The 12,143-nt window shown below is 37.9% G+C and overlaps 1 protein-coding gene across 1 annotated transcript in view; it reads left to right on the forward strand.

The window, feature by feature from the left end:
* The window catches only part of SH2D1A (SH2 domain containing 1A), a 33,247-nt gene that overhangs the window by 12,938 nt on the left and 8,166 nt on the right, over window positions 1-12,143 (forward strand). Inside the window, exon 2 of the mRNA XM_036270943.1 lies at window positions 1,300-1,363. Within this exon, the coding sequence (XP_036126836.1) occupies window positions 1,300-1,363 (64 nt within the window). The remainder of the gene's footprint in view (window positions 1-1,299; window positions 1,364-12,143) is intronic.

Below are 12,143 nucleotides of genomic sequence, written 5' to 3' on the forward strand. Positions count from 1 at the left end.
TACTACCATTGAATTTTGGGAGCACACAACTCGTCTGGTTCCACAGGTTCACAGCTAAAGAGGAATTTTGCCTCAAGATGACTCATACTGGGAGTCTCATCCATATCTGATTAGATGATATTTAGATAAAACCTTGGACTTTAGCCTTTAGAGTTGATACTAGAGTGAGTTAAAACTGTGAGGGCTGTTGGGATGAAATGAATGTATTTTGTATGTGAGAAGTAGGTGTCTTTGGGTGCACCAGTGGTGAAATGCTATGAACTGAATCACGTGCCCCATAAATTCATATGTTGAACCCTGACCCCCAATGTGGATGTATTTAGAGATGGGTTTTGAGTGTATGTAAGGTTAAATGAGGTCATAATGGTGGGGCCTTAATCCAATAAGATTGGTGGCCTTATAAGAAGAATGAGAGAGAGAGAGATCTTTTTCTCCATGCACTCACACAAAGAAGAGGTCACATGAGCACATAGCAAGAAGGTGGCTGACTACAAGCCTAGAGAAGAGGCTTCAGAATGAAAGCTATGTTGCTAGTACTTTGATCTTGGACTTCTATCCTCCAGACTGTGAGAAAATAAATTACTTTTGTTTAGGCAACTCAGTCTATAGTATTTTGCTATGGCAGCCTGAGCGAACTAACACAGCAAGTAAGACTCTTGGTATGTAGTATAAATCAATTATACAGATATCTAATATGTGTACACACTGAGTAATGAGGGGGGGATATTTATCCCATCTGAAAGGACAAGCTGCTTTCCAGTACTTCAGTAGAATTCCTTTTAAATTCAAATTGCTGTTACTACTATTTTATAATATATTAAAAAGTAACGTAGTAATAGGAATATAGTATTACATTTATTATATTTATAATTAATATTATTATTACTATTATTTTAAATGGGTCTGATAGTACATTATCCCTGTGAGATGTTTTTACCTTATGGCTCTATATGTACTTAAACATAATAAGACTACACTTAGTTAAACTATTTAATAATTTATGATTTTTATTAGTTGCAACACAGGTCTCTAGTTTTTTTCTGTCCAAACTTTCTCTCAACTAGACAAATCTTTAAGAGTGTGAGCTCCCACAATTTTTATTAAAAGGAAAACACAAAGAAGACTTACTGGAAACTTGCAAGCTAGTTAGATTCCCCAGGATTTTCTTCCTATTAATTCATGGTGCCATATATGTGTATTCCAGTATATGTAACATTTACATGTAATAGTCAAGCTCAAATTGAAAGCATCTACTTATTCTTTTGGAATTTTTCAGTAATGGAGTTTGTTCTTTCACAGGTATCAAGGTTACATTTATACATACCGAGTGTCCCAGACAGAAACAGGTTCTTGGAGTGCTGAGGTATAGATCTTTTATTTATTTTTACTTCAGTGGGTATCAGGGAGGTGTTTAAAATTTAGACTGGTTTTAGAAAAGAGCTGTCAAATCCTACATTCCCCAAATATTCATCATATTCAAATCACTAAAGCAGCAATCCAAAATTGTTCAAGGATCATTAAGAAGCTTTCAGAGAATTTTGGCCCCAGTTCTATTTAACCACCATTGTATGAAGTGGTCTCACCCTGGGAAAATAATAAAAAAAAGAGTTGAGGGGTTGTGTCAAACTTTTAGTGCCTATGCAAAATTTTAGAAAGCATATAAAAATGTGTAAAATCATTAAATCAGTAATTAGTTAGTGAATGGTACTAATATGAATGTTAATTCTATGGGGGAATATATATATATTTTAATGATTAAGAAATATAATTTTACTTTACCTAAGTGAGCCTCTCTCCAGAGCTGGCAAAGCTCAACTTGAAGAAAGAGTCACTTGCCTTTAGTTTCTTCTTTTTGAAAAAATTAATTTTTGTTACAGATGTTTCTTCTTTTTCCCCCATTGACACCCTACTCCCGATCCCACCCTACCCCCAGCATTGTTGTCTATGTCCATTGGTTACGTATACATGCATATAAGTTATTTGGTTTATCTCTTCCCTCTCCCCACCCCCCTCCTCTGAGGTTTGTCAGTCTGTACCCTACTTCTATGTTTCTGGGTCAATTTTGTTCATTGGCTTATTTTGTTCATTATATTCCACAAATAATGAAATCATGTGATATTTGTCTTTCTCTAATTGGCTTATTTCGCTTAGCATAATTTTCTCCAGGTCCCTATATATTGTCTCAAAGAATAAGAGATCATTTTGCTTATGGCTGCATTGTATTCAATTGAGTATATGTACCATGGCTTTTTTATTCATTCATCTATTGATGGACACTTGGGCTGTTTCCAGAACTTAGAAACTGTAAATAGTGCTCTTATAAACATCCCTTCTGATTGGTGTTTCAGGCTTCTTAGGATATATTCCTAGAAATGGGATCACTGGATCAAATGACAGATCAATTTTTAATTTTTTGAGGTAACACCATAGTGTTTTCCATAGTGGCGACACCAGTCTGCATTCCCATCAGAAGTGTACTAGAGTCCACTATTCTACACACCCTCACCAGCTCTTGTTGTGTGATGATTTGTTGATGGCAGCCATTCTAGTAGGTGTGAGGTGATACCTCATACTTGTTTTAATTTGCATCTCTCTGATGATTAGTGATGTTGAGCATTTATTTCATATGTCTCTTGGCAATTTGTATGTCCTGATTGGAGAGGTGTTTATTTAGGTCCTCTGCCCATTTTTTAATGGGATTCTTGTTCTTCCTTTTGTTGAGTTTGTATGAGTACTCTATATATTTTGGAAATTAACCCCTTATCTGATGTACTGTTGGCAATTATGCTCTCCCATATAGTGGGTTCCTTTTCCATTTTGATGCTTGTTTCTTTTGCTGTGCAAGAGCTTTTTAGTTTGATATAGTCCCATATATTCAATTTTCCTTTTTCTCTCTTGCCTTAGGCGTTGTAACAGTAAAAATTTTGTTGCGTGTGATGTCTGAAATTTTGTTGCCTACATTTTCTTCTAAGATTTTTATGAACACATGGGTCACATTTAAGTCTTTTATCCATTTTGACTTTATTTTTGTATATGGTGTAAGTTGGTGGTCTAGTTTTATTTTTTGCATGTAGCTGTCCAAAATTCCTAACAGCATTAATTAAAGAGGCTGTCTTACTCCATTGTATGCTCTTGCCGCCTTTTCAAATATTAATTGAGCATAATGTCTTGGTCAATTTCTGTGTTTTCTGTTCTGTTCCATTGATCTATATGCCTGTTCTTGTGCCAGTACCAGGCTGTTTTCATTACAGTGGCTTTGTAGTGTAATCTGATATTCAGTATTGTGATTCCTCCTACTCGGTTCTTCTTTTTCAAGATTACTGTGGCTATTCAGGGCCTATTTGGTTCCATATAAACCTTTGCAGTTTCTGTAGTAGTTCTGTGAAATATGTTCGATTTTAATGGAGATTGCATTGAATATATAGATTGCTTTGGGTAGTGAGGACATTTAAATGATGTTAATTCTTCCTATTCATGAACAAGGTATATGCTTCTACCTTTTTATGTCTTTCTCTATTTTTTTTCAAAGTTCTATAGTTTTGTGTGAAAAGGTCCTTTACTTCTTTGGTTGAGTTTATTCCTAGGTATCTTAATTTTTTTGTTGCAATGGAAAATGGGATTGTTTTTTTTTTAGTTTCTCTTTCTGTGAGTTCATTATTGGTGTACAGGAATGCCGTCAATTTTTTTTATTACTTAATTAATTAATTTATTTTTGTTACATATTTTTCTTTTTTCCCCCCACTGATACCTAACTCCCCCACCCTCCACGCCCTATTCCCAGCTTTGTTGTCCATGTCCATAGTTCATGCATACATGTATATATGTTCTGTGGTTTATCTCTCTCCCCACCCCCTCTTCTGGGGATTGTCAGTCTGTACCCCACTTCCATGTCTCTGGAACTACCTCATTCCTCAGGCTGTTATGTTCATTATATTCCACAAATAAGTAAGATCATGTGATAATTGTCTTTCTCTGCTTGGCTTGTTTCGATTAAGTTAATACTCTCCAGGTCCCACCATGTTGTCTCAAAGGATAAGAGATCTTTCTTTCTTACAGCTGCATAGTACTCCATTGTGTATATGTACCACATCTTTTTATCCATTTGTCTACTGATGGACATTAGGACTATTTCCAGATCTTAGCTATTGTAAATAGTGCTGCTGTGAACATGGGGGTACATATATTCTTTCGGATTGGTGTTACAGGCTTCTGAGGGTATATTCCTAGAAATGGGATCACTGGGTCAAATGGCAGTTCAATTTTTAATTTTTTGAGGTAACATCATATTGTTTTCCATAGTGGCTGCACCAGTCTGCATTCCCACCAGCAATGTACTAGAGTGCCCATTTCTCCACACCCTGGCCAACATTTGTTGTTTGATGATTTGTTGATGGCGGCCCTTCTGACAGGTGTGAGGTGATACCTCATTGTTGTTTTAATTTGCATCTCTCTGATGATTAGTGATGTTGAGCATTTCTTCATATGTCTCTTAGCCATTTGTATGTCCTGTTTGGAGAGGTGTCTATTTAGTTCCTTTCCTCATTTTTTTAATTGGGTTCTTTGTCTTTATTTTGTAGAGCTGTACAAGCACTATATATATATATATTGAAAATTATATCCTTATCTGATATATCATTAGCAATTATGCTCTCCCAAAGAGTGGGTTGCCTTTCCATTTTGGTGGTTGTTTCTCTTACTGTGCAAAAGCTTTTGAGTTTGATGTCGTCCCATGTGTTCATTTTCTCCTTTGTTTCTGTTGCCTTAGGTAATGTATCAGTGAAAATTCTACTGCGAATGATGTCTGAAATATTGTTGCCTACATTTTCTTCTAGGATTTTTATGGGTTCATGAGTTACATTTAAGTTTTTTATTTATTTTGAGTTTATTCTTGTGTATGGTTTAAGTTGATAGTCTAGTTTCATTTTTTTGCATGTAGCTGTCCAATTTTCCCAACACCATTTATTAAAAGGCTATCTTTACTCTACTGTATGCTCTTCCCCCTTTGTCAAATATTAATTGAGCATAATGTCTTGGGTCCATTTCTGGGTTCTCTGTTCTGTTCCACTGGTCTATATGCCTGTTCTTGTGCCAGTACCAGACTGTTTTGATTACAGTGGCTTTGTAGTATAACATGAAATGTGATAATGTGATCCATCCAACTTTGTTCTTCTTTTTCACGATTGCTGTGGCTATCCAGGATTTTTTTTGGTTTCATATGAACTTTTGAAGTATTTTTTCTAGTTTTGTGAAGTATGTCATTGGTATTTAGATGAGGATTGCATTGAATTTATACATTGCTTTGCATAGTATGGATATATATATTTTTTATTGATTAATTTTTGTTACAGATGTTTCTCCTTTTCCCCCCACTGATTCCCCCCTCCCCTTCCCTTCCTTGCCCCTTCCCCAGATTGTTGTCCATGTCCACTGTTCATGCATACATGCATATAAGTTCTGTGGTTCATCCCTCCCCCACCTCCCCCCTCTTTAGGGGATTGTCAGTCTGTACCCCGCTTCCACGTCTCTGGGACTACCCCATTCCTCAAACTGTTATGTTCATTATATTCCACAAATAAGTGAGATCATATGATACTTGTCTTTCTCTGTTTGGCTTGTTTCACCTAGGATGATACTTTCAAGGTCCCTCCATGTAGTCCCAAAGGATAAGAGATCTTTCTTTCTTACCGCTGTGTAGTACTCCATTGTGTATATGTACCACAACTTTTTGATTCATTCGTCTACTGATGGACACTTGGGCTGTTTCCAGATCTTAGCGATTGTAAATAGTGCTGCTACAAAGATGGGGGTACATATATTCTTTCTTATTGGTGTTTTATGCTTCTTAGGGTATATTCCTAGAAGTGGGATCACTGGGTCAAATGGAAATTCAATTTTTAATTTTTTGAGGTGACATCATATTGTTTTCCATAGCAGCTGCACCAGTCTGCATTCCCACCAGCAGTGCACTAGAGTCCCTTTTTTCCACACCCTCGCCAACACTTGTTGTTTGATGATTTGTTGATGGCGGCCATTCTGACAGGTGTAAGGTGATACCTCATTGTTGTTTTAATTTGCAGCTCTCTGATGATTAGTGTTGATGAGCATTTCTTCATATGTCTCTTAGCCATTTGTATGTCCTGTTTGGAGAGGTGTCTATTTAGTTCCTCTGGCCATTTTTTAATTGGATTCTTTGTCTTCCTTTTGTTGAGTTGTAGGAGCACTCTATATATATTGGAAATTAACCCCTTATCTGATATATCATTGGCAATTATGCTCTCCCATACAGTGGGTAGCCTTTCCGTTTTGGTGATTGTATCTTTTGCTGTGCAGAAGCTTTTGAGTTTGATGTAATCCCATGTGTTCATTTTCTCCTTTGTTTCTATTGCCTTAGGTGATGTGTCAGTGAAAATTCTGCTGCGTATGATGTCTGAAATTCTGTTGCCCACAGTCTCCTCTAGGATTTTTATGGATTCATGAGTTACATTTAAGTCTTTTATCCATTTTGAGTTTATTCTGGTGTAGGGTGTAAGTTGATGGTCTATTTTCATTTTTCTGCAAGTAGCTGTCCAATTTTCCCAGCACCATTTATTAAAGAGGCTGTCCTTACTCCACTGTATGCTTTTGCCACCTTTGTCAAATATTAATTGAGCATATTGCCTTGGGTCCATTTATGGGTTCTCTATTCTGTTCCACTGGTCTATATACCTGTTCTTGTGCCAGTACCAGGCTGTTTTGATTATAGTGGCTTTGTAGTATAACCTGAAATTTGGTATTGTGATCCCAGTATGGATATTTTAATGATGTTGATTCTTCCAATCCATGAACAAAGTATGTGCTTCCACTTTTTTATATCTTTCTCTATATCTTTTTTTTAATGACCTGTAGTTTTCTGCAAATAGGTCCTTTATTTCTTTGGTTAAGTTTATTCCTAGGTATCTTCATTTTTTTTTGCTGCAATGGTAAGTGGGATTTTTTTTTTTTTTTAGTTTCCCTTTTTGTGAGTTCACCATTGGTATATAAGAATGCCATTGATTTCTTGACGTTAATTTTGTATCCTGCTATTTTGCCAAATTCATTTATTAAGTCTAGTAAATTTTTGATGAAGTCTTTGTGGTTTTCTACATATAGTATCATGTCATCTGTGATTAATGACTGTTATACTTTCTACTTTTCAATTTATATCCCTTTTATTTCATTTTTTTTCTGTCTGATAGTTGTGGCTAACACTTCCGGTACTATGTTATATAAGAGTGGCGAAAGTGGGCATCCCTGTCTTGTTCCTGTTCTTAAGGGAATTGCTTTTAGTTTTTGCCCATTGAGTATAATGTTGGCTGTAAGTCTTTAATATATGGCCTTTATTATGTCAAGATTTGATACCTCTATTCCCAGATTGCTGAGCTTTTTTATCAGAAATGGGTGCTAGATTTTTTTTTTTTTTGATCCTCACCTGAGGACATTTTTTAATTTTTTTTGTTCAGATAGAGTCGGAGGGAGAGAGAAAGAAACATTGACATGAAAGGGAAACATTGAGTAGTTGCCAGCTGCACAATCCAACCAGGGCCGGGGACAAACTGAAACTGAGGTATGAGCCCTTAGCAGGAACTGAACCTGGGTCTCTCTGGACCACAGGCTGATGCTCTAACTGCTCAGCCAAACCTGCCAGGAATGGGTGCTGGATTTTGTCAAATGCTTTTTTAGTGTCTATTGATATAATTATATGATTTTTAGCTTTCATTTTGTTCATGTGGTGTATCACATTTATTGATTTTCAAATATTGTACAAGCCTTGCATCCCTGGTATGAATCCCAGTTGGTCATGGTGGATAATTTTTTTTGATGTATTGCTGGATTCGATTTGCTGGTATTTTGTTCAGGATTTTGGCATCTATGTTCATTAGGGATATTGGCATGTAGTTTTCTTTCTTTGTAGTGTCTTTTCCTGGTTTTGGAATTAGAATTATGCTGGCTTCATAAAACGAGTTTGGAAGTCTTCCTTCTTATTGAATTTTTTGAAATAGTTAGAGGCGAATGGGTATCCATTCTTCTTTGAGTGTTTGGTAAAATTCTCCCGTGAAACTGTCCAGGCCTTGGCTTTTGTTTGCTGGGAGAGTCTTGATTACATCTTCAATTTCTTTTGTTGTTATTGGTCTGTTCAAGCTTTCTGTCTCTTCCCAGTTCAGTTTTGGGAGACTATGTGTTTCAAGAAATTTGTCCATTTCCCTTAGATTGTTGAATTTGTTGCCGTATAATTGTTCATAATATTTGTTAATGATCCATTGTATTTCTGTGGTGTCAATTATTATTTCTCCTCTTTCATTTCTCCAGGAATTTTTAAATTTCTTCCTTGATCTCAATGGTAACCCATTTATTGTTCAATAACATGCTATTTAGCGTACATGTTTGCAAATGTCTTTGCATGTTCTTGATGCAATTTATATCTAGTTGCATGCCATTGTGATCCGAGAAGATGCTTGATATGATTTCAGTCTTCTTGAACTCGTAGAGACTTAGTTTGTGCCTTGACAGGTGCTCTATCTTTGAGAATGTTCCATGTGACCTTGAGAAGAATGTGAATTCTGCGGATTTGGTGTGTAATTATCTGTAGATATCTATGAAATCTATTTGACCTAGTGCTTCATTTAGAGTCTGTGTTTCCTTGTTAAATTTTTGTCCAGATGATCTATCCAGTGATGTCAGCGGCGTGTTGAAGCCCCTGCTCTGATTGTATTGCTGATTGATTTCTCCTTTGAAGTCCTCCAAAAGATTTTTACTATATGTTGGTGCTCCTATATTGGGTGTATATATGTTTACCAAGGTTATATCTTCCTGTTGGACAGATCCTTTCAATATTATTTAGTGGCCTTCTTTGTCTCTATTCTATCAGATATGAATATTGCTACCCAGCTTTTCTTTCCTTTCCATTTGCTTGAAAGATTTATTTCCATCCCTTCACTTTCAACCTATGTGAGTCTTTTGTTGTGAGGTAGGTCTCTTGTAAACACCATATGTGTGAGTCATGCTTTCTTATCCATTCAGCTGCTCTGTGTCTTTTTATCAGAGCGTTCAAACCATTCACATTCAAGGTGAAATTGATATGTACTTATTTATTGCCATTTTTGTTTAATGTGGTTCTATTTTTCTTCTTATTCCTTCTACTAATTATAGCAGTCCTTTTAGTATATCTTGTATTGCTGGTTTGGTGTTAATATTCCTTTAGCCTTCTTTTGTCTGGAAAGCTCTTTATTTCACTTTCCATTTTGAATGATAGCCTTGCTGGATAGAGTAGTCTTGGATTCAGATCCTTGTTTTTCATGACTTTGATTACTTCATGCCACTCCCTTCTGGCCTGTAGTGTTTTTGTTGAGAAGTCAGCTGAGAGCCTTATGAGATTTCCTTTGTAGGTAACCTGTTGTTTTTCTCTTGCTGCCTATAGGATTGTCTCTTTGTCTTTAAATTTTGTCATTTTAATTCCTACGTTTCTTGGTGTTTGGCCCTTTTGGGTTCTTCTTACTTGGGGCTCTCTCTTCTTTTTGAACTTGAATGCCTTCTTCCTTCCCCAAGTTAGGAAAGTTTTCTGTCACTATTTCTTCAAATATATTCTCTAACCCTTGCCCATTTTCTTCCTCTTCGGGGACTCCTATGATGTGAATGTTATTCTATTTCCAGTTGTCCCACAGTTCTCTTAAGCTATCCTCTTGTTTTTTAATTGTTTTTTCCTTTTGGTTTTCTGATTGGTTGATTTTTTCTACCCTGTCTTCTAATTCACTGATCTGGTCCTCAGCTTCCTCTATTCTGCTGGTTAGTCCTTCCAATGTGTTCTTTGTTTCTACTATGTCATTCTTCATTTCCAGTTGGTGGGTTTTCAATGTTTCTATATCTTACTCATGGTGGTGATGTCCTTACTTATGCAATTGAGCTTCCTCAAGGTCTTGGCTCTACTCTACCTCTGATAGTTTGCTTAACTGCATGTCATTGATGTCATCTTCGATAGAGTTCTCTTGTTCTTTCATTTGGGATTTGTTTCACCATTTTGGCTATCTCAGTGGGTTTTTGAGCCTCCCAAACTTTCCCTGTGGGTATTGGTGTTCTGCTGTCTGTGGCTCCCACTGTTGGGTTTAGATGAGCCTGGGTGGGCCCACGTTAAACACCACTGTCAAGTCTTTCTTTTCTGGGTAGATTTGCAAGCCCAGGAAATGTTCAGTTATCCTATAGCTTTTATCTGGAGGCTAGTAGTCTCAGTTATTCAGTGCCTTGGAATGTAGCTCTGGTGTTCTGCATAAGAATATTTGCAGAGGGTGGGATAGATGCTGGTTGTTAATGAGTCTCAATTTGCATTTCTTTGCCTCACCTGGGAAAGGCTGAATCTCTGAGGTGGGGCTGCTTCTTTTCCCTACAGCTCTGGGAAGAAGCACACTGGCCACCGTCCGTTGTGGCCGCAACTCAGCAAAAACTCTGAGTGCCCTCTAAATCCTGGGTGTCCCCACAGATTTCCTGCCCAGTCTGCCCTCACTCTGCTGTAGCCTCCAGGTGACTGACTGTGGTTCTTTTAGTGCTCTGTTCCAGCTTTCTACACTGTGGAGCGGGCTTTGTCTTTATTCCCCAAGAGTGCTGCTCACAGCTAGGACTGCTGCTGTACGTGGGTTCCCATCCCGCCACCCTCTCGTGCCTCTGCAGATCCTACTAGTGTCCCTGGTTATGTGGTCCTGGACTCCTCCTTTTCTGTTGCTTTTTTCTGAGGGTTTGTCTTTATTTTAGTTGTAATTCTCGTTTGGTCCTGGGAGATCGTCTGTGCAGTTTCTATTCACTATGCCTCCATTTTCACATTCTCTACGCCTATCTTGTGTGCAGCTGGGTCACACAGGCCTCGCTGGTGCCCCCTCACTCTGCAGGTCCGGCAGGTAACTGGGTTGCACAGTCCCTTTGGGGATTCGGCTCTATGCATATGTTGTGGGCTGCTGGGTTGCACAGGCCTCTCTGGTGCTTCAGCACCTTGTAGGTCTCACAGGTAATTGGATGGCACAGTCCCTGCTGGGTCACACTGGCCTCTCTGGTGCTTCAGCACTCCACAGGTCCCGTGGCTAACCAGATCCCACAGCCCCTACTGGGGCCATTGATTTCTTGATGTTAATTTTGAATCCTGCTTATTTGCCAAATTCATTTATTATTATTATTATTATTTTTTTTTAATCCTCACCTGAGGACATTTTTTTTTTAATTCAGATAGAGTGGGAGGGAGAGAGAGGAAGAGGGAATGAGAGAGAAACATCGACATGAAAGGGACACATCAAGTAGTTGCCACCCGCATGACCCAACCAGGGCTGGGGACAAACTGCAACTGAGGTATGTGCCCTTAGCAGTAACCGAACCCGTGTCTCTCTGGATCGCAGGCCCACACTCTAACCACTGAGACAAATCGGCCCGGGCCAAATTCATTTATTAACTCTAGTAGATTTTTGATGGAGTCTATAGGGTTTTCTACGTACAATATCATGTCATCTGCAAATAATGAGTTTCACTTCCTTCTTTCCAGTTTGAATGCATTTTATGTTTTCTTGTTGTCTGGTTGCTGTGGCTAAGACTTCCAGTACTATGTTAAACAAGAGTGGCGAAAGTGGGCATTCCTGTCTTGTTCCTGTTCTTAAGGGAAATGCTTTTATTTTCTGCCCATTAAGTATGATGTTGGCTGTAGGTCTTTCATATATGGCCTTTATTATGTCAAGATATGATCCCTCTATTCCCACACTGCTGACGTTTTAATCAGAAATGGGTGCTGGATTTTGTCAAATGCTTTTTCAGCATCTAGTGACCATATGTTTTTTTATTTTTTTTAATGTAGTGTATCACATCTATTGATTTTCAAATATTGTATAAGCCTTGCATCCCTGGGATGAATCCTACTTGGTCATGGTGAATACTTTTTTAAATGTATTGATGGATGTTATTTGCTAATATTTTGTTAAAAATTTTAGGATATGGCCCTGGCCCATTTGGCTCAGTGGTTAGAGCATTGGCCTGCGGTCCAGAGAGACCTGGGTTTGGTTCCTGCTAAGGGCATGTACCTTGTTTGCAGTTTGTCCCTGGCTCTGGTTTTATTGTGAGGGTGGCAACCACTCGATGTGTCCCTTTCATGGTGTTGTTTCTCT

The sequence above is a fragment of the Molossus molossus genome, unplaced genomic scaffold, assembly GCF_014108415.1.
Source record: "Molossus molossus isolate mMolMol1 unplaced genomic scaffold, mMolMol1.p scaffold_m16_p_2, whole genome shotgun sequence".
NCBI lineage: Eukaryota > Metazoa > Chordata > Mammalia > Chiroptera > Molossidae > Molossus > Molossus molossus.